Source organism: Vanacampus margaritifer, chromosome 7 (genome assembly GCF_051991255.1).
Source record: "Vanacampus margaritifer isolate UIUO_Vmar chromosome 7, RoL_Vmar_1.0, whole genome shotgun sequence".
NCBI classification, from domain to species: domain Eukaryota; kingdom Metazoa; phylum Chordata; class Actinopteri; order Syngnathiformes; family Syngnathidae; genus Vanacampus; species Vanacampus margaritifer.
This window is the reverse complement of record NC_135438.1, coordinates 11,693,934-11,716,833: the sequence shown is the minus strand read 5'-3', so window position 1 is coordinate 11,716,833 and position 22,900 is coordinate 11,693,934. Positions and strand designations below refer to the sequence as shown.

General features: G+C 40.6%; 2 protein-coding genes across 5 annotated transcripts; one reads left to right on the top strand and one right to left on the bottom strand.

Annotated features, from left to right (window-relative positions):
• Positions 1–347: 347 nt before the first annotated feature.
• Positions 348–8,962, bottom strand: wfs1a (Wolfram syndrome 1a (wolframin)). Of its 3 annotated transcripts, none has more exons than XM_077570490.1 (13): positions 7,824–8,962; positions 7,656–7,739; positions 6,728–7,180; positions 6,473–6,552; positions 5,494–5,638; positions 5,207–5,380; positions 4,438–4,515; positions 4,251–4,354; positions 4,034–4,165; positions 3,715–3,960; positions 3,345–3,623; positions 2,913–3,076; positions 348–2,347 (listed from the first exon to the last, which is right to left on the bottom strand). In XM_077570490.1, exons 3-13 carry the CDS (start codon positions 6,999–7,001, stop codon positions 1,180–1,182), a joined length of 2,844 nt encoding a protein of 947 aa, XP_077426616.1. In that variant the 5' UTR covers positions 7,002–7,180; positions 7,656–7,739; positions 7,824–8,962; the 3' UTR covers positions 348–1,179. The 3 variants fall into 3 exon arrangements, with proteins under 3 accessions (XP_077426616.1, XP_077426618.1, XP_077426615.1); XM_077570492.1 differs by having other exon boundaries at positions 7,656–7,736; XM_077570489.1 differs by having other exon boundaries at positions 7,656–8,962.
• On the top strand, positions 8,710–21,926 carry crmp1 (collapsin response mediator protein 1). Of its 2 annotated transcripts, none has more exons than XM_077570493.1 (14): positions 8,710–9,288; positions 11,663–11,751; positions 11,868–12,052; positions 12,135–12,299; positions 12,738–12,799; positions 12,908–12,988; positions 13,235–13,303; positions 15,490–15,610; positions 15,755–15,911; positions 17,946–18,087; positions 18,504–18,674; positions 19,611–19,790; positions 19,859–20,021; positions 21,023–21,926. In XM_077570493.1, exons 1-14 carry the CDS (start codon positions 8,938–8,940, stop codon positions 21,112–21,114), a joined length of 2,028 nt encoding a protein of 675 aa, XP_077426619.1. In that variant the 5' UTR covers positions 8,710–8,937; the 3' UTR covers positions 21,115–21,926. The 2 variants fall into 2 exon arrangements, with proteins under 2 accessions (XP_077426619.1, XP_077426620.1); XM_077570494.1 differs by lacking the exon at positions 8,710–9,288 and adding an exon at positions 10,757–11,001.
• Positions 21,927–22,900: the final 974 nt, after the last annotated feature.

Sequence of the window (22,900 nt, the reverse complement as noted above, 5' to 3'; positions counted from 1 at the left end):
TACTCTTCTTACATCTGTGTTATACTGAATCTATCTGCAGCCTTGCTAGTGTTTTGGAAAAATAGGACATAGTTTGAGTTGGGAGTTAGAGGAGAACAGGATTTTAAAATGTCCAGTTATATTGTAGATAAAAGAAATGACAACAAATAAAAGACTCCTCGGACTTCATAATAGCCCAATATGTACCGTATGAACAATAAAAGGGATGTGAATCTTTTTAGCTAATAAAATCACATAATAGTATGTTGTCTACCGGCACAATAGCTTGTGCTTTCAAAACAATAACAACCATACAAATAGGGTTTCTTTGACAGTCAAGCACTTTTATATTCATTGCATATGCCCATAAATGCCATTGTTTGGATAATGAAGCCACTCATGTTCACAGTCTACATGTGAAGTACAAGTGTTTGTGATTTAATTGTCACAGATAAGTTGAGGTTTCACCTCAATGGTGCACTCATGTAAAGTCTACCTTGCAATACATTACATTGCAATAGGGTACTCCGTCTAATAACGTGAGTTACTGTTTGTCTACAAAACCAATATATCCTCCTCCACTTAATATTCTGATTACTTGACATACAGTACATAGTAAGATACGGCCTCAGATAATACATATTGCATGTGTAATGTAAACAGAAAATTATCTTTTTAATGTGTCAAAATATTCAATAGATTTTTGTGACATAAAATAAATTTAAATGCTAAATAGTTTTTTCATGGTTTCCATGTTCATAAGGCAGGTGGCCTTCTAAGTTAAGTTAAGTTCTCTAACTTAAAAAAAATATATATATATATATATATTTTTTTTTTTTTACCCACCCATTACAAAAGGTTTTAAAAATACATGTCATCCAGTTTAGACATTGGCAGTGCAATGGTTCACATACAGTAAGGCGACTTATGAAGCTGACGTGATCAATTCACACTTTTTACAATTCCCCGTACAGAAAACAAAGACATTTAAAAACACCCACATTACCCTGCACAGGAAGAAATGTAGATGTTTCTAACCAAAGTTTGGTTAATTTGGCACCACCAAAAAAGGGAAGTAAAAAAACTAATTATATTCTAGATTCCTGTCCAATCAAAAGTAAACATTACACAATCGTGTCTGTCGGCTGAAATGAGTGAACCTCAACACAAAAACAAATACAAGGTGGCTCTCTAGGGAAGTTAAAGTTTGAACAATAGAGCTCGAGAAAAGAAGAAATCAAATGCAAAATTCAGAGCTCGCATTGTTGTACGTCTCCAGTCTCTCTCGATCTTTACCTGCCGGCCCCCAGACAAGAGCGGGGAAACACAATCCAGACAGTTGATGGCCTTCAACTCCAAGGCCGGGGCTTTGGCTCCAAGACGGCCCTCCAGCTTGGTGCAGAACTCCACCATATTACCTGGTTCCAGGTTGAGCAGGACCTGCCTGAACTCATGGCTGGCCATGAGCACAATATCCCTGCCTTGGTCCTCCGCTTCTGTGCTTCCATTCCTGATCATCCCTACGGTCACTTGGAACCTGTAGCTGTCGAAGCGCTTGACATGACAGGTGTGTCTGGCTAAAGCCTTGATCTGACACATCTCTTCCTCTTCTTGCATTCGCAGCAGCACGGGCAACGAGACCTGAGCTGGCGTAGAGCCGGAAACTGTCGGGTTTGTCGCATTCTTTGGCTCGCATTTAGGGTATGTTTCACCATAGAGGCATCGCAGCCAGTCCCCAAGAAACACTGGCATCATGTTAATGACAGACTGCGCTCCATTCTCTGTCTCACCCACAGCGACGTGCCGAAAGCGGCCTGTCCAGGTGACCCTGTGTCCCTGCAGGTGGCTACAGAAGATCTGTGTCTTGGCCATACCTTTGGACTGCCAAGCAGGAGGTCCGCACACCTGACTGTACTGGTCCCAAGTCAAGGTGGAGTTGTAGACTTTCTGACCTTCCGCATGATACACATAGATCGAGAACAGCAGGATCACCATAGAAATGCAAAGTAAAATGACCTTAACAGGGCCACGGTGCGTCACTGAGCGGAAAACACCCAGAATAGACGTGCTGAAGCGCGTCCAGAGCCGGAGGATGACGGGGATGGCGCACACGACTAAAGTAACGATCATCTTGGTGAGCTCCAGTTCCAGGAACCACTTGAAGAGCTGGATTAAGAGCATGATGGCAAGGCCCACAGCCAGAACAGGTAGAGCAAACAGGAAGAGGAAATAGGCCACACAGGTGCGGATTAGGCCAACTGCCGTGGAATTCTGGAGGAGCACCACTGAGAATTCACACCACATGAAACACACCAGGTAGGGCACCAGGATGCAGTATGTCCCCCGAAAGCCACGCTTTCTGGCCATGCTAGTCATAGGGAGAAGGGAGAAAATTAATTAAAAAATAGCGAAAATGTAATCTCATAAATCCATTGGAAACATTAGTGTCTAAAAGTTGTTGACAATAATATGTTCTAAGCGGCCCCAATGGGCTAAATATGGCATTCTGGTGAAGATTGTGTTAGTGGAATATGATTATTAATTAGTTCATACAGCAAAATCCAGCCATTTTTATCCATCTCAGGGTGCGGCCATTTTGCCACTTGCTGTCTACTAAAGATGACATCAATGTTGCTCAGGTCTCAGATAACCAATCACAGCTCAGCTTCAGATAACAGCTGTGATTGGTCGTTGCCTGAGCCCTGAGCAACCCTGATGTCATCTTCAGCAAGTGGCAAAATGGCTGCCCCCTGAGATGGATAAAAATGGCTGGATTTTGTTACATAACTCTTATTCCACAAATGTAATATTAATCAGAACCTCATGTTTAGACTAAGTGAGGTCACATATAACGGATTATTGTCAAGAAATTTTTAAGGTTGATTTCCACTTTAACGATTATTTAGAAGTATGACTTTCACTGTATTGCTCACCTGAAGAAGAGGTAAAAGAGGTAAACATAGAGCAAGCAGGGAATACTGAGCTGCAGCACGACTGACTCCCCTAGAGGCAGAGTTGCAAAGGTGCGTCCCAAGATGCCAAGCATTGTCATGTTTTCAGGCAAGAGCTGAGTCAAGCCGCAAAGAGACGACGCAACCTGAAATAATACACAATGTTTTTCTTTGAAGGCGACTATAAACAGTTTTTAAAAAAAAAAAAAACGAAAAACAGAGAGAAACAAACACTCAAATGGGTCACATTGACTTGTTACATTTTTATGACATCCATTATAAAAAAATAGGATTTAAATTATAATGAATTATGTTATTTTACATACCAATTTTAACTTTTCAGAGGGAATTTTATGAATGAATGAAATGTTTTGTTTTAGTTTTGCAAATAAAATGGTGTGTGACCACTCTCACCTCTATGACCATTGCTCGTCGCGCATATGTCGCAGCCATGGGACTGAGGCTCTGGTAGCTGACAGCTGTGAAGAAGATGGCCACCGTAGAGAGCTCTGAACAGGGGATCCAGCGTTTGTCGGCAACAGGGAACGAGAATATGACGAAGAAGACGGAGAAAATAAAGTAAAGGTACGGCTCCAGGTTATTCCAGCCAAAGTCGGTTTCTGCCTGCTCAACGTCCAGGCCGGGTTCAAAGCGGGTCAGGAGAGACGTCAGGGTTCGAAAGTTCTCCCAGGTCTGAAAAAGCAAAGGCAGTTAATAAAGAGTACTTTCCCAGAGATCATATATTTTTTCACAATTCATATTATACAAGAGACAAAGAACTCACTTTACTGCTCTGAACAACACGCAGTGTGCAAATAATCATGGAGATGAAGGAGAGATAGAAGACCAATAGCGGGATGACAAAGGCAAACAAGTCAATGGTGAGGTTACTGATGATGAAGAAGAAGATAAGCGTGTTGACATGTTGCGTAGGGATGACGGTGCTCAGCCACTGGACGCCGGCCCGCGATGCCCAGTCCACTAGGTGCTCCTTCGCCTCCATCGCAGAATCAACTGGATAGGTCAACATCTGACGGCACCAGAGACAACACTTGAAAAGGGAATCCCGACATCCACATGAATGATTATTGTAAAAGCGATACCATTAAGCGTGATTTCATATCCATTGCTTTTTTAATGGCGCCATGCTGCGTTGTGTCCAGCATCATCCCACTTCTGCCAAAACTCCAAGACCCACTGCGTCTCTTCTTGTCTTCTGATGAGGCCAGCTCTGCCTTGCATAAATCAAAACACAGATACAACACTTTTCACACTTTTGCTGTTTCTGAGCTGATTTTTTTCTCTTTATTTTCCTTTTACCTCCATGCCATCAGGGTTTTCTGTCTCAGACGATGAGGAAACTATGCCTTGAGCGTAACTTTTAGTCATCTCAACAAAGCCGTCCAAGTCCACCAGCTGATTGGCTGAGGAGACAAAACGTGCTGTAGTTTATAAATGAGATCAGCTTATCGGAAGCAATTTTCTCGATGGCTCAAAGGACACTCACTCTCACTGCTGACCATGTTTTCCAGTATTTTCTGAGTCTCGTCCGAGGTGGGGCCAGATGTCCTTTTTGTAGTGTCCCCTAATGTTCAGGGACAATTAAAAACAATTTGCAAGAATAACCCTACTCAATATTAAACTTGACTCATTGAGCCATTTTCTGAAGTAAAATGTTCATATTTTGTCCAGAATAAATTTGATAACTTCATTATTTTATATGTACAATTAATACCTTAAAAATGACTTTTTCCACTTGCTGTTGACTGAAGATGACATCGCTTGTGCTGATGAAGTAAGTAACGACCAATTATGGCTCAGTTTGCTGGCCAAACCCAGAAAACAGGTGAGCCATGATTGTAATACTATAACCTGTATTCATTTGACTTTCAGTGTTCATTCAGTGTTCATACTCATTTTGTGTTTTGTATTAAACTGTGTAATTTGTGCGTAACAATGATAATTATAATATATGAAAATCTGTGTCGTTTGTTGATGGATTTATTTTTTATTTTTAGGTTGATCTATTTTTGTTAGTTGTTTATATGTTGATGAATGATGACAATTGTGTTGTGTTTGTTTCTATGTTTTCATTTTGTATCCATTTGGTCGTGTAAATGATGCTAGCTTACGGTTTAGTGCAGCTGCCATTCATGTTTACACATTAGCGGTCACATTCAGGGACACCTTGTAACTTAAATAAGTTATTATGTCTTTCTGTACAGTATTACAGTACAGTATTAGTACTACTGTACGTGTGTGTGTGTGGATCCTACCCAGTCCTTTGTTGACCTGGCTGACATTCTCCAGCATCTCAGCCATGGCCACTTTAGCCTTCTTCTCTGGATTAAGCTTCCAGTACATCATCATGGCTGCTTTACGCACCGCCCTCTCAAACTTACTCTCTGCCGACAGTTTCCGAACATCTTCCTCATTCTCTGCGGTGATTCCTGTGCGAGGATGCCAGAGACCAAAAAGATCAGAAATGCAAATCCGCTAACCCAACCCCCCACTACTCGCACACACACCACCCACAGGCCCACATATGTGTTGGCACAATAACCTATTTTACGGATCCAACAGCGCTGCAGGGCTCTTGCTGCAGTCTTTCTTCCCTGTTTTGCCGCTTTTATCAACCAATTAACAGCCAGACGATTGTTTAGATCTCTATCCTCTTCTTCAGCAAGAATCAAGTAGTGTTGACCCAGCTGATGGACAGAAGAGACATAAAGAAGATTAATTCACTGTGCGTACTGTGGCTTAACCTAAATACAAACAATAAGTACATTACGACCGTGAGACCATTGCATGAGCTATAGCTCATCTTAATGCAGAAAAAAATATTTTTAAATAAAAATGCATACATTAAGTTATTTGGGGTACAACTGCACAATCCAGTAAACATTTCTCTTTATTTAGAGTTTTACACTTGGTCCACATACTTGGACTTGGACTCTCCTTCCCCATCCAGAATGTATAGGAAGGCAAAGTAAAAACTAATCTAAAAATCCCACTCTGAGGTCAATGAATCTCACAGATTAAGCAATCATTTCCTTATATTTCAGTCACAGACATTTCTGTCTGCAGGGGCGGAGGACCCCATAGGAGAGTTTCGGGTGACTATTTGCTAATATTAACTGACAGGACTTGTTGGATGTCCAAATACATGATACACTCCTTTGAATAAGTACTATACACGCAGGACTGGGGCCTGGTGGCACTTGTAAAGTCTTGACCCATATTCATTACTCCATTAATCCCCAAAGTACTACTCTCCATTAACTAGTAATATTTGCAAAAGTAAGTATATTTGCTGAAATTGCTTTGATTAAAGCATATTAATACACAGAAATAACAAATCATTTGTGGGCGTTAACACTTGGCGGTCCCACATTAGAAGGCAACGTAACATCTTATGTATCATGCTGGGCGCATGGCATCGTGTTGCAAGTGGATAAAAATAGAAACTCGCTCAGAAACAGACAGCATGAAGCAGCACAAAACAATGCCAAGAGTCCATCTGCAAGCATGCGTCCGCTCACCCGAGTCTGAGCCCTGGCATCGCCCGCTTTGGCTTTCTCTTCCATCTGGTCCTTAGATAGGTCTTCCTCTGGTTCCTCAACTGGAGGAGAAGACAATCAGACACGATCTTGGTTATATATATTTATCATTAAAGCTGTTTTATAGCTTTTATCAATGCTGGTCTATAGGTAAATACAAAAACAAAATTACATTTTGAGAAACCAAAAATATTTGTTCTGTAACTTGATCATGTATAATTTTAGCCTCTATCTTACCTTCTTCTTCATCTGTGTCATCTTCCTCTTCTGCTTTTCTAAGTCTTTCCTGTATGATCACTCGCTGGGCTATAGAGGCAAAGGTTCTTTTCCTAGGGATGGTAGATTCGGAAGAATCTGTGGTGCTTGTGGGGTTGCTACAGTTGGGGCCAGCAGAAGGAGAGTTGGGAAGGGGTGACGATTCAGATGAAGGCTCAGAGGAAACATCTGTAGTGTTCTTTGTTGGGGCCATGTCGGGAGAAAACAGACCATCTGGAGAGTGTGTGGACTCCATCAATTTGGAGATGAGTAGTTTGTGAGGGTGAGAGTTGAAAGGCCGAAAGGGAGTGGCAGAGAATTTATTGGAGATAGGAGACGAAATTTGGGGGTGAGTGGGGAGAGGGCGTCCATTCAAGACAAGGCATAACTCCTGGGTGTTGAAGATAGACGGCAAATCTACTCCTTTTGTCTGTCCTATAATGAGAAATGTGGGAGGGAGTCATACAATAACAGCTGTATCTTAATTCAAACAGAATCCGGCTGATAAATCCATTCATTTAAAGTTGAAATGACATGAATTATCGAAGCCTTATTTGACCATTGTACAGCAACGGTATTGTCATTCCATTAATAATGAGATAAGCAGGATACGTAAATGAGCACGACTTGAGAATAGTTGCGCCAACCATTCAGTACTGCAGCGTTTTAGCTGACATTATCCATCTCATGTTACAAAATTGGGTAACCCCAAAGCACCTTGCATGATGCACTGTAGTTCTATAATATTAAACAAATGTAATTTTTATGTTACTGTATATCATAAATGAATACCTCTATGACAACGTCAACAACAAGTGAGGGTCATTGTCTTTGTAAGGCAAAGTGTTTTTTGATACAGCTAGCAAGCAATGAGTCTCATTATCTCTCATACTGTAGTGTGTAGGTGTACCTTATGAAGTGGCCGTTGGCTGTACTAGGCAACACATGGCAGCAGAAATAAGAGACCCACGTGAAAGCTGTTAGTTAGTAGCTGCTTTGAAGGGAGAAAGCATGTAGTGGGAATACAGTGACATGCAAAAATTCTACAACCATTCTAGTGTATGAACTGGAGACTTACAACTCGACCCAAGCTAAGCAAAAAATGCATGCCAACTGACGGAACGAAATATAACCTCAAGACAGCACAAGCTCGAACAAACATAAACCTTACTCGGATATAGAATCACCTATCTTCAAAATAAAGAAGTTAAGTGTTCTTGCGGGACCAAAGCGGAACTCTGCGGTCAATCTCTTACGCCTCTAAATTAAAAGCTCAAACCCACAAACACCAACTTTGCGACACGCCTGCTTAAAATAAACTCTTTTCTGATTGGCTAGTAGGGACGACAATCAAACGTCGGCTTCGTCTGATTTGTTAACTTCCTTTGTGTTGAAAATCTGTGAATTGCTCTATTAAAAGTTATAATTGTAATGTAGCCTAGATTATTTTTTAAATATACTATATAGAAATAGTGTATTAGATCTCAATATGTTTAGCAGAATCCATTTGTATACTCTGACTTAAATTATTTCCAACACAATTCACCGCGAGCTCCCAACAAGGGATATTATTTATTTGTATAATTTATATCGACATAAATCGTGCACGTTATAGTCGTTCTTTTTGTTTGCATGGGTTGCTTGGGTTCCATATTTGCAGCCTCGCAGCTTCACTGCAACTTTTTTTAGGGGGGGGAAACACCACCATGAAAGGCGGCTCACATCAACAAAACTGATCCCATCAGCACGCAGGTGAGTGGTCAGACTACAATTAAATAAAAGCACCTCGGTAGGTCTATCTGCATATTTTAAGTTGAAAGGTGTAGCCTATGTGACACATAAATAATTGGGACACATGAGGCATTTTCAAATTTGTCTGTCCTGCCAGATGTGGGTTAAAAGATGACGTGCCGCTTTAATCCTCTCATCACCCCCATTTCAGGCTTTTCGAGAAAGAGAGATATAGAGAGAGGGAAACAAAGAGCCACCTATCTGGATACTTGCAGAGGTTAGTTTCATCAAAGTAACGGAAAAACACTGCATTATTTAGACCTCATTTTGGGACTGCATCCATACAACCCGGAGACAAGTACTATCCAACCAGCATCACAAGAGGAGGCGGGACCGTCTGCGTCCTCGCGTGTTGCTTCCTCCATCCTCTCACAGTGCTGAAACCTCGGGTAGAAGACACAATGTCGGACTGCAGGAGGCAGTGGAACCGGGAAGATGAGCTACCGGTCTACTTTGCGGCACCGATTGCCACTGGACCGAACCAGCGCAAGAGCTATGGCATGTTCGACTCCGTTCAGGGAGCGTTTGAAAGCAAGACCATCGACTTCGACAATTACGCAGTTGGAAGGAAAGGGGGCCGCACCCCGAGGAGCGGGAGCCGGGAGAGACTTCTGGACATCTGCGACTCCACAGGCGGCAAAACCTCTGGTGAAGCCCAAATGGGTTCGGAGACCACCTCTCCCAATGGAGAACGTGGCTGTCCAGGGGTCGTCACAGCGTTTTCCTCGGAGATGGAAAGCACACATGGAAAGGTAAGATTCATATAATGTATTTAGGCCATTTTATAGACCTGGGATGGTAAAGTATTCATCATCTTGTCATTATTACATACAGTAGCCTATGCAACAAATTGATGGAGAGCTAGTTTTGAAATAAAAGATCAAGTTTAGTAACAAGAAAATCCTTGCAATATTTTAACATATAATGTATTACCTATCATGGAAGTTGACATGCTTGATTTGTTTTTGTGGGCCACATAAAATAATGTGCTGGGCCACGTCCGACTCCCAGGCCTTGAGTTTGATACCACCTTACAGGATGCCAAAACCATATAAATGTAGTCAAACAAAACTGCCCCTGGTAGATATCTGTCACAACAAATTGAATTTGAAATAAGAAGTAAAATAGTGATAACCAATATTTACTGGAAGTATGCAGTACAAGTATTGCTCACTTGTAGCCTACATCAAGAGATTTGGTGGAAAAAATGATTGTAATGTATGTTCAAAGTAGGGCTGGGAAATAAATCGAATTAATTCGATACATCGTCATTTTAAAAATTTACTACATCGTGAAATCGAATTTTGTCTTTTGGACAATTAAAAGTTGTTGTTTTTATGTTCTGCTACATCAAAATCTTTCTGTGAGTTACAATTTTGCGCAAGTGACAGAATGCTGGATGGGAGGTTTACAAGACTACAAGCTACCAACTCCTTAATTGTGGCATTTTAGCACAAACTATGAATGCTAAGTTTATGTTAAATCTGATTTAGAATCAGTATACATTATTGTTGTCTGAACATTTTGCACAGGAATAATTTTTGAATAAATGAAACCATTAAATGTTTTCTAAAGTTATTAGATTAAAATCGACTAAAATTGTAATCGTCCTAAATGGCTGCAAAAATCGAGCTTTTATTTTTTGGCCATATCGCCCAGCCCTAGTTCAAAGTTTATATTTTGATATAGATTTTCTGCCAAAACAAAAGAAATACATCAATTTAGCAAGAAACATGAACACTTAATTGACTTTAGTGGCCTGGGTCAGCAATATATCTTGGTTGGTTGTTAATATGGGTCTTGGTTGAGATAGATAGATAGATAGATAGATAGATAGATAGATAGATAGATAGATAGATAGATAGATAGATAGATAGATAGATAGATAGATAGATAGATAGATAGATAGATAGATAGATAGATAGATAGATAGATAGATAGATAGATAGATAGATAGATAGATAGATAGATAGATAGATAGATAGATAGATAGATAGATAGATAGATAGATAGATAGATAGATAGATTGATTGATTGATTGATTGATTTGCAAATGCACCATGTCCACCAAATACATAGCCTACATTTGTGTCTAAAACTACCAAATGTCTCCCAAGAAAGTGCGCAGTCGCGTTGAGACGTTGTGGTGCTGAAGTGGACAGCAACCATGCAAAGCTGCCATTGTCGTGTTGCGTGATCATAACGTGACTGTGTGTAGGACAGTACAGCTGTAATCGCTCTGGTAAAGGCGCGCACAGCCTCTCCTGTGCACGTGCACTTTTTCTCCGTGTGCGCGCACGCACACAGCGCCAGATCTTTCTCTGAGCGCGTTCACGCCGAGACCGCGTTCATAGGGGGGAACAAAGGGGTGCACCGCGACCCGGTTGTGAATCAACTTTTCCCCTGGTGAAGAAACCATCATGTCTGGGACCGGTTGCCAGGAGAACAACCTCCCCCATGTGACGGTAAGAGGGAGCAGACGTGCTTGGAGCTGTTGGAAATCCCTGCTGCCAATGCCGGAAGAGGAGATTAAATTCTTAGCGCGGGGGCTAATGCTGTTCTGTAGCACCAGGGCTATTCACTTTAGTTTTATTAGCCGTTATAGTCAATTTCACATTGAGGTGACATTGAATATACACAGACGAAGACACTCATTGGGACACCGTTTAAGCTCTTTTGTAACAGATTCATTTGAGTGTCGTGATGATGGAAGTAGGATTTGAGTCGGGGGTATAGCTTCAGGCTTTCCCTGTAAAACATAAAATCCCTTTATCATTCGGGTGGATTAGTATGAATATCAATGGCTCAACCCCAAATGCTGGCCATGCTGGACATTTCATGGCAAACATTAAATATAAAAAAAAAATGTAAAAACGATTTCCAGCTAACTCCTGTTATCATATGAAACACGGAGACAACGTTTTCCTCTGTTGCTAGGCGTACTTGAGTGGAAAAGTGTGCTCATGCAGCACTATGAACACGTGCTATTTCCTTGCCTTTTTTCTGTCTCTCTCTCTCTCCTTACTCTACATACAATATTATGAGATGGATCGAATACACAACTTGATGCAATGTACGTGTAATGTATGACATCTTTTCAGTCCTGATTTCTTTGTATTCTTTTAGGGTGACAGCCTTCTGATTAAAGGAGGACGAGTGGTCAATGATGACCAATCGATTTACGCAGATATTCACATTGAAGATGGGCTCATTAAGTACGTACACAATATAATTACAATATCCTGTTGGTGCTTTTACACTTTGTGTAAAAAAAATTTAACACGACAACTTTCCTCACCTCGATTGGCCCGCCCCCTTATTTTATCCGTAGGCAGGTAGGGGAGAATCTTGTGGTCCCCGATGGCGTCAAAGTGATCGAGGCCAATGGCCGCATCGTGATCCCCGGTGGGATTGACGTCAACACCTGTCTGATGAAGCCCTATCTCGGTGTACGCCCCGTTGATGACTTCCTGCAAGGCACCAAAGCGGCGCTTGCTGGAGGCACGACCATGATCAGTGAGTCGGCATGAGACGCGGCAAAATAGCAACCATGTGAAAGCGGTGCGTGCTCTTCACCTTTGACCCTCCCCTATTCCAGTTGACCATGTGACCCCTGAGCCTGGGGACAGCCTGCTGGAGGCGTTTGAAATCTGGCAGGAGGCTGCAGACAAGAGGGCGTGTTGTGATTACTCCCTCCACGTTGACATTCCCCAGTGGAATGAAGCCGTTAAAGATGAGTTGGAGATGTTGGTTCAGGAGAAAGGTACAAACGTCTCCACATTTCCGTCTCCACGTTTGTATTCCAAAGCACTATTGGCTTCTCTAATTGTTGTCATGTTAATCCATACTTTGGAGAGAACACCAGAGACAGATTTGCAACAATTTGGCCTTGTGCTGAATCCTCTTAAAGGGAAAGCACAGAGGAAATGTAGTGTCCTCATTATACTGCTGTCATGGAAGCTGAGTACACATTTTGTTTGTAATCTTTTCAGAGCAAAAAAAAAGAAGAAGAAAGAATCACTTTTCTTCTGGGGCAGCAACAAAACAGCTGCTTGTGTTAACTCGTGTCTTTCAAACTAATACTGCGTATTGGACGCAAGACAACATTCATAATTCAGGAAAATTCAAATTTTAGATTAGCTCTGTGCATTTTATTTTCCTTACATGAACAAATGATGTTATTTTTCCCAACTTTTGTCAGGTATTAACTCCTTCCAGGTGTACATGGCATATAAGGATGTCTACCAGATGACAGATTCTCAGGTGCGTGGATCTAATAAGAGCAGGATGTAGCAATTCTTACAACTAACATTAATTAATGATATGTGCTATTCCTTTGCCATTAACATGTTTATTTTATTGCTTCTCCAGCTATACGAAGCCTTCTCCTTCTTGAAGCAGATCGGAGCTGTGGTGTTAGTTCATGCTGAAAATGGAGATTTGATTGCTCAGGTAAGTGGAGCCGAACTTATCTATGCTTCTTGGCTATTGTGGTAGTTCTTAGTTCTTAACTGTTTAGGGTTAGGGTTACTGCTTTAGACTTAATTTATACATACACATTGACTTTATTTTTAGGCCAAGTGCAACATGTAGTTGCATGATAACGTCGAAGAAAAATCTCCAACCTAGATTGGAACACTTATACTTATACTGTAGCCACTCTCATAAGTTGTTGTTGTTTTTTAATCCATGATTTAGGAGCAAAGCAAAATTCTTGGCATGGGAATCACAGGACCTGAAGGCCATCCTCTGAGTCGTCCCGAAGAGGTGATGCCATCCATCTGTCTATCCAAACACCGACACGTGCGCATCCATCATTCTGTCCATCTAATCTTCTAGCCACCTGTCCATATGACCGAAAATCTAATATAGTGACATAACTTGAGAGAGTCCTGTGTACCAAATTTTGAGGTTATAGAGTCTGAACACGATAGGATTTAGATTGCAGTAATCATTTGTTAACAGGACAGAGTGACATGTGATGCCACAAACACATTTAATGTGGCATGTTAAAAAAAGGGGCAAATGGGGCACATTGTCGATCATAGTTTCAGTTTTATGTAAGGTGGCTTTTAAGGCTCAAATGTGGACAGGTGGACCCAGAGAACGCTACAGCAGCACCGATAATTAGCTCTCAAACTCAAACAAACATCCATCCATCCATGCAACATTCATCAGCTATCCATGCATCCATTCCTCCATCCACTCGCCATCCATTTATCCATCCATCCATGCAACATCCATCCGTTCATCAGCCATCCATGCATCCATTCCTCCATCCACTCGCCATCCACTCGCCATCCATTTATCCATCCATCCATGCAACATCCATCCGTTCATCAGCCATCCATGCATCCATTCCTACATCCACTCGCCATCCACTCGCCATCTATCCATTAAACACCCATCCACTCGTCATCCATCCATCATCCATCCATACATCCATTCATCCATTAAACACCCATCCACTCGCCATCCATTCAACATCCATCCATACATCCATTCATCCATTAAACACCCATCCACTCGCCATCCATTCAACATCCATCCATTCATCAGCCATCCATGCATCCATTCCTCCATCCATGCAACATCCATCCATCCATGTAACATGCAACATTCACCAGCTATCCATGCATCCATTCCTCCATCCACTCACTATCCATTTATCCATCCATCCATGCAACATCCATCCGTTCATCAGCCATCCATGCATCCATTCCTCCATCCACTCGCCATCCATCTATCCATCCATCCATGCAACATCCTTCCTATCATCAGCCATCCATGCATCCATTCCTCCATCCACTCGCCATCTATCCATTAAACACCCATCCACTCGTCATCCATCCATCATCCATCCATACATCCATTCATCCATTAAACACCCATCCACTCGCCATCCATTCAACATCCATCCATACATCCATTCATCCATTAAACACCCATCCACTCGCCATCCATTCAACATCCATCCATTCATCAGCCATCCATGCATCCATTCCTCCATCCATGCAACATCCATCCATCCATGTAACATGCAACATTCACCAGCTATCCATGCATCCATTCCTCCATCCACTCACTATCCATTTATCCATCCATCCATGCAACATCCATCCGTTCATCAGCCATCCATGCATCCATTCCTCCATCCACTCGCCATCCATCTATCCATCCATCCATGCAACATCCTTCCTATCATCAGCCATCCATGCATCCATTCCTCCATCCACTCGCCATCTATCCATTAAACACCCATCCACTCGTCATTCATCCATACATCCATTCATCCATTAAACACCCATCCACTCGCCATCCATCTATCCATCCATCCATTCAACATCCATCCATGCATCCATTCCTCCATCCACTCACCATCCATCCATCCATCCATCCATCCATTAAACACCCATCCACTCGCCATCCATCTATCCATCCATCCATTCAACATCCATCCATGCATCCATTCCTCCATCCACTCACCATCCATCCATCCATTAAACACCCATCCACTCGCCATCCATCTATCCATCCATCCATGCAACATCATTCCTATCATCAGCCATCCATGCACCCATTCCTCCATCCACTTGCCATCCACTCGCCATCCATCCATCCATTAAACACCCATCCACTCGTCATCCATCCATACATCCATCCATCCATTAAACACCCATCCATTCGTCATCCATCCATCCAGCCAGCCATTAAATATCCACCCACTCGTCATCCATCCATCCACCCATCCATCCCTCCATTCATCATCCATTAAATATCCATCCACTTGTCATCCATCCATTCATCCATCCATCTATCGATTAAACATCCACCCACTCATCAGCCATCCATGCAACATCCATCCATTCATCCATCAATCCACCGGTCATCCATCCTTCCATCCATCCATCCATCCAGTGACTGGTTCTGATGTGGCCTTCTGTCTTCTTCAGGTGGAAGCTGAAGCGGTGTTTCGTGCGATCACCCTTGGTGGCCGCGCCAACTGTCCTGTCTACATCACCAAGGTGATGAGCAAGAGTGCAGCCGACATCATCACCCAGGCTCGGAAAAAAGGTCACTCTCTCATTCCTGCATACCCAATTGGAGTTCATTATATACAGCAAAGCACCAAAAGAAATCCTCAATGCCTCTCTGCATTCCAAATGCTGTATTACAGTATGTAAATATATGTAAATTCCTTTTTGGTTGAATCTCCAGGTTCTGTGGTTTTTGGAGAGCCAATCACCGCCAGCCTGGCCACTGATGGTTCGCATTACTGGAGCAAAAACTGGGCCAAAGCTGCTGCTTATGTGACCTCCCCACCTTTGAGTCCTGACCCCACGACCCCAGACCACCTCCACACACTTCTGGCCAGGTAGGGCTTGAATACATGTCCCCGCAGCTGATGCAAATCACTTGTTGTATTTTTTTAAAGGCTGGGATTTTGATTGGGATACTGAAGCCCTCAGTGGTTTTACAAACTTTTAAATGAAGGTGGAGTTATTTATAGCTGTAAGCGCTGCATAATTTTAAATCAGATAAGTGACACCAAAGGATACACATGCAAGGTTTTAATGCTCATTATTTGTTTGGTATTCCAGTCACAGCAGCTGCTCACATAATACACAATGTCAAACTTAATTTAATAGAAGGAGTTGGGGTCATTGCTTGACAAGGGGAGGGGCAAAAAAAAAAGATTGGAAAATATATACTTTATTAAATATAGCAAAAGTACAATGAATAGCAAACACTCTCTGAACAGAATGTACAGAACTTCTTAGTATAAATTTTTTAGTGCCCCTAAATCTATAAATAGCACAGGAATGTGAATCCTTCATCGTCTGTTGCCTTGGCTACCAAGTGACTCTCTTCTCCTCGTTCCTCTCTAGTCTTCTGTTGTTGGCTTGCAAGCTTGTCCCACAACAAATTTTTTAACTGACAGGATGTATTTTTAGGTTATTTTTCCACAAATGTCAGAGTACTTAGATGCAAGGGTGGGTGCTTATCACCATATTTACACATGATTATACCATAATACAATTATGTAGGATAATGCGCTTACTGTAATTAATAAGAAGTTAGGAAAGTATTATAATAGCTGTTTGAATTTTTAAGAAACAGTGAGCAAATAGGATCATGACTTAAAGTAGCATTGTTGCATGATTGACTTTGAACCTGTTCGCGTGCCTGAGGCCGAAGCAGGTCTTTGGCTCTCAGTGAGGACACCTGGTGGCCAATAGGGGAACGACTGCTTTGTGTTCGAGCAGGGTAATACAAAAAAAGTTAAATAGTTCATATAAAATACAGTATTGTGCAAAAGTGCTTGCCATCATTAGATTTATTGTTTGTTGAAATAACCACATGTAACTAGAATTCATGGAGATTATTTATCGAGCACAGACTACTTGAACTGTTTACAAATGAACAAAGAATTTGTGCTGTGTCACATTTGAGTCTGTTTGTTTTTAGCAGACTACTTCCTGGTTCATGGAGGATGTGAGGTATCATTGTGATTCAAATGGTGAAAATAACTTTTCTGTATATGATCACCATTATCCAGGGCCTCAACAACGTAAAGAGCTCTATTTTTGTAAATATGCATCTGTCAGAGCACAAATGCTGGTGGATCCTGATTTTCATGCAAGCAAGGCTCACTGCACGTTGGCTAGTGTGGCAGAATGGTCTGTGCCGTATTGGCTGTTCTGGTGTAGCAGACACAATGTCCTTGCTCAGACCATATCTAAGGTTTGGTACATGGTGGACCGCTTGACTAACACAATTTTGGTGCTGCGGACATATTTAAGTCGCCAGCCCATTCAGCAGAGAGGATGATTGCTGTGAAAAGAGTTAATAACACAACAAAACCTGTTTCTTCCTTAGACCTTTGCACAGTACTGGATGATGAGTACTGATGAGTTCATTTTAATATTAGAATAATAATAATAAATTTCAATTTTTTATTGTATTATTTATTATAACTAACTAATTATTTAAAAAATATATATTAACTGTATATATGTTAAAATATGTGTTTACTATTTTTAATATACTAATTCAATAAATAAATAAATAAATAAATAAATTATTTATTGAGATATAAATGAATGGAAAATTAAAAAAATTAAAAATACATACATTGTAACTCAAATATATATAAATGTATGTATTTTTTAATTAATAATAATAATTAATAATAATTAAAAAAAAAAATTGCACAGCCCTGGGATAGATCATGTAAATCAAGGTTTTAATTTAATCTCAAATCTTGTGATTAATTTTGTTAGATTTTTTTATTTTTATTTTTTAAATCATCATATAATAGATTACAGTACAGTGATACATTTACAACCTTCTCTTCTGCTTCATTTTTAAGTGTGTGTTGATAACAATGTATTGTGCTATGACACAGTGGCGACCTGCAGGTGGTGGGCAGCGCTCACTGCACATACAGCATCTCTCAGAAAGCAATTGGGAAAGACGACTTCACCTTAATCCCAGAGGGCACCAACGGAGTGGAGGAGAGGATGAGTTTTGTCTGGGACAAAGCTGTGGTAAGAGCAAACGATATATGTGTGAGTGTGTGTGTGTTTTGAAGTGTGTGAAAATTTGGGTCAGTTTAGTTGAACAGCTTTTATTCTGTTGTATGAGTGACAACAGTGTAGTTGCACCTCGTGACAGTTAGTGAAAGAGCATTAAATTGTTCTGTCACAGTACGTCGCTGGCATATGGACAAATATGCTTATTTGTAGTCAATAAATATTAATTTTCAGACCAATTGCATGAAATTGGATCGTTTCCAATGGCACACACGATGATCTCATGGCAAATTTATGTGCTGCGGCATCGTGGTTGGGAATCACTGTTCTAAGGGAACAATCGCTTCAAGCAGATTGTGTTTAATATTTGAGACTGCTCTGCATTTATGTTTGCGCTACTGTACGTCTCGTCCAACCACTCCTCCTCCCAGGCCATGGGGAAGATGGACGAGAACCAGTTTGTGGCCGTCACGTCTACCAACGCTGCCAAAGTCTTCAATCTGTACCCCCGTAAAGGTCGGATAGCGGTGGGCTCTGACGCAGACGTCGTCATCTGGGACCCCGACAGCACCAAAACCATCACGTCCAAACTGCAGCAGTCGGTGAGAACAAAGCAGGATGAATAAAGTAGAAGCAGAGGGGAAAGGACAGGAGGCGGGATGAGTGTGAACAGGATTAAAAACCAAATAAAAGATCAAAGAGTGCATAGAAATTACAGGCATTAGACATGCAGGGCTGAGACCACAAAATGAGAAGTGTCAGTTTCCCCTGACAATTTGGTGAATTCATTAAATATCCCATTAAAATTTCAATAGAATGTATTTTGAGTCAAATTGATAGTTGATATGCTGTCTATCGCGACAATCTACATTTTCAGTCAATGGATGTGATAAAAAAAAAAGAGACTCATGGGAGGTTGCATGCAATTAAATGACTTTTAGATGAATTTAAATGAAATTCATGGTTGGCAACATCAGGCAGTGTTTGATATATTGCATCTCTTCGCCCGTTTTTCACAGACTCTAATCCAGACTGCTGTCGGTTTTAGGGTCTAATCCCCCCCTGCACCTCTTAACCCATTGATGTCTTTCTACCCCTCCCCCTGTTTTTATTATCGTGCTCTCTGCCCCAAGCCGTTTCATTCCCTTCATCCCCCATCTTCTCAAATGCTGCAGTTTTACTGCATGCATTATTCTCTCTGATACAATGCTTACATTAAACCCTCCTTGCTCTTTGCTTTATTTTTCTGGGCTAATATATAGTATGCATGTGTGTGCTGTGATATGAGTCATATGACCTATCATTAATCTCAGCCCAAACGCCTCTTGTCTTGGCGTCACGTTTACAGTTTTGTATTAATATTTATTAGTGTTGGTCATAGCCAGTCGAGGGATATTTGCATCTCATTATGCTATGATATGTAGTGACATACCAGACAGTATTATTACAGTCAATATATTTCTTATACGGTATTTTTCATTGTTGCACAGAATTTTTTTTACGTTTTAGCATGTAATATGTAAATGCTCTTGTTACAGTCTGCAGAATTTAACATCTTTGAGGGTCTGGAGTGTCGTGGGGCTCCAGCGCTGGTGTTGAGTCAGGGCCGGGTGGTTTATGAGGAAGGAAAGCTTCAAGTTCAGCAGGGAACCGGACGATTCATCCCTCGCAAGCCCTTCCCAGATTTTGCTTACCAGCGTTTAAAGTTTAGGAATCAGGTACAGACCACAAAGGAGAGCTTGAAATACATTTTTGATGGCACAACTTTTCCCATGTCTCTAAATAGATGAAGGACAAAGGGGTCACACGTGGGATGTATGACGGGCCTGTGTGTGATGTTGTTCCAACGCCGAAATATATCACACCTTCACCTTCGGCCAAAACATCCCCCACCTCGCACCAGCCTCCACCTGTGCGCAACCTTCACCAGTCCAACTTCAGCCTATCAGGTTAGACAAAATAAAATATACCGCATTGTATATTGTTTGTGTTCTATAGTGAGGGTTTTGCCAAGCATTGGAAGGTGCAATATATAAATATATATATATTTATGTCATTTAAAATAACATGAGTACATTATAGACACAACTAACATTCAAAAGTTCTGGGTCACTCAGACAATTTTCCATTAAAACATTTTATTGTATAGATACCAAGGTTATTATGGTAAATGAAAGCTAACAAAATAACTCATATTAAATTAGATTATTTTTAAACATTTTTTTTAACGAAATAAAAATGAAAATGCTTTTAAAAATGTGGAAACTAACTAAAACTACATCTTACATTTTTAATTTAACTAAAACCAACTATAATAATAGCGAAAGTGAATGGTGTTGCTAAACATCCATATAACTACGGAAGGATGGTCAATTGTTTGAGAATTATAGTTTACTTTACTTTATTACATAATACTTAGCGACCCTAAAAAAAAAAATATAGCACGTGTGAACACCTAAACAAACCAAACCAAAAACCAGGACAAGTGACCCCAAACTTTTGTAATATAGTTCTAAATATAATTGTGATTTTTTCCCCCTGTAAAATATTATAGAGTGGGGTACAAAAGTAAGTATAAAGTAGTATTTCTTTTTTTTCCGTTTTTTTTTCTGTATGATACACAACAAGTATTGTAGGTGTTTTCTCTCTCTCTCTCTCTCTCTCTCTTTTTTTTTTTTTTTTTTTTTAACTGTGTACACTAGTAATGATTTTATATTGAATTTGAAAATAATACCGGTAATACCATTATTGGGCTTATTATCATTTGATTTATGATTTTATGTAGTGGTGCTAAATCATAACAGGGCACTTCATGGAGCAGGTCAGAAATCACACTCCTCACTTATTAAAACACTAATATAGCCCCAATATGAGAGCACAACATTTTAAATACTCTTGCATCTCACTGTATTGTAACGTTCTCATTGTCTCTCTTGATTTCAATGTGCAGGGGCACAGATTGGTGACAACATCCCTCGCAGGTCTGGCCATCGCATTGTAGCACCCCCTGGCGGTCGCTCGAACATTACCAGCCTTGGTTGAACCCCATGCACAGTTCGAGGGTTTCGCGGGTGTCGCCACTGCACATCACTGAGAGTGTGAGCATGCGTTGTGTTTCCTTAGTTGCAGCAATGTGGCACGCACAAATCGCACCATAATAATCTGCCTTGTGACTGCACACTCTGTAAGAAAATGCACATATTAGTGTGATTTACAATCAATAAAGTCATTTTGACATTGACATTCACTAACTAACTCACTTTAATATGATGGACCCTTTCCCCCCACTACAATATAACAGTGTTATCTCCCTAGTAATAGCACAACTTCCACTAAGTGTTCCCCACATGATGGTGCTGTTGCTGCTGGCCACTGCATCTGCATCATCTGCACTTGATTCAATGTGACTCATCTAGATCCTATTGCATGGACATCCCTTTAAATGTTACACCATGGTTGTGTACATTTGCTTCAGATGCTGTTTGTAAGCTTTGAGCACTCTTAGATGGTCATAAAAAACAACAACTTCTCAGCAATCGCGCATGAAATGCAAAGTTGAACAAGGCGTTAAGCCATTGCAATAAATACTATAATCATTGTAGAATTGACGTGTGTTATAGTTTTCTGCCAACCACTCATATTAGAAATAGTTTTTTAAAATAATTTTAGCTCTCATTACATTTTTAATGAAACATTTCTTTAGGCGTGTTATTATTTAAGTTCTTAGTTTTTTGTTATTGTTGTTGTTGGTTTGTATGGTATGTTTTAAAAATGTATTCCACTTTTCTTTTCTTTTTTTGCTGTTGTCTGAGCCAATCACTGATGAGTAATAAAGACTGTTGACAAAAAATGGAGACTGAACACTTTCATGAAAGTTTGCATCCACACTCACCAGCCACCGCAGTTGCGCCTGCACATCTAAAGAGGTCGGGGACTAGAACTGTACACAGCATTTGTTTTTAACTTTGAAAGAAGTGGCAATGTACTGTAACTATTTCTATTACTTTAGTTTGCAGTGGTGTATAGTAACCATAATGAGAGTACTGTTCCAAATATCTCCCCACATGTATCTAAATAATAATAATTACCATCATAATAGAAACCACACTGTCAATGCAATGCATTTCTAAAGTAGTGTAGTACAACCACAATGACCAACATCGCTAAAATAACATCTCTGACTGTCACGCGAGGTGTGGAATTTGGACCCAAACATAGACAGGACATGGGATTTGGAAAATATAGGCAAAAATACAAAATAACAACAGAGAGCATGACTGGATGCAGATCGCTTCAAAAAAGCACTTGAAGGGAAAACCTTGACTATGAAATCTTGAATTGGCTGGATGCAAAAGAAAACCTTCACTTAAAACCTCGACGTACAAACAAAAGTGTCATTCAATAACTCTCGCTAACAATGCACAATTAAATATGGCAAAATAAAGGCCTATAGGATAAAATAAGAGTAACTGGACAAACTAGGATACGCACATAGTAGATGCATAGCCCCTGACCACAATATCATCATAAAGAACATAGTAACTGCATAAAATTCGGCAAACTAAAAGTGGCTAATATGGCCAAAACGCCACCATTGTCACATTATAATCATATTAGTAACTGCATAAAATTAGGCAAACTAAAAAGTGGCTAATATGGCCAAAACTTCATCATTGTCACATTATAATCATACGGGACATAGTAACTGTATAGGCACAATACATCCATTACCATGATCCCCTGTCATAACACTCAAAATGAATCATCTAACATTTATAATGGTCATCATTCTACAGGTGGTGTACCTAAAGTTGTGGTCAGTTAATGC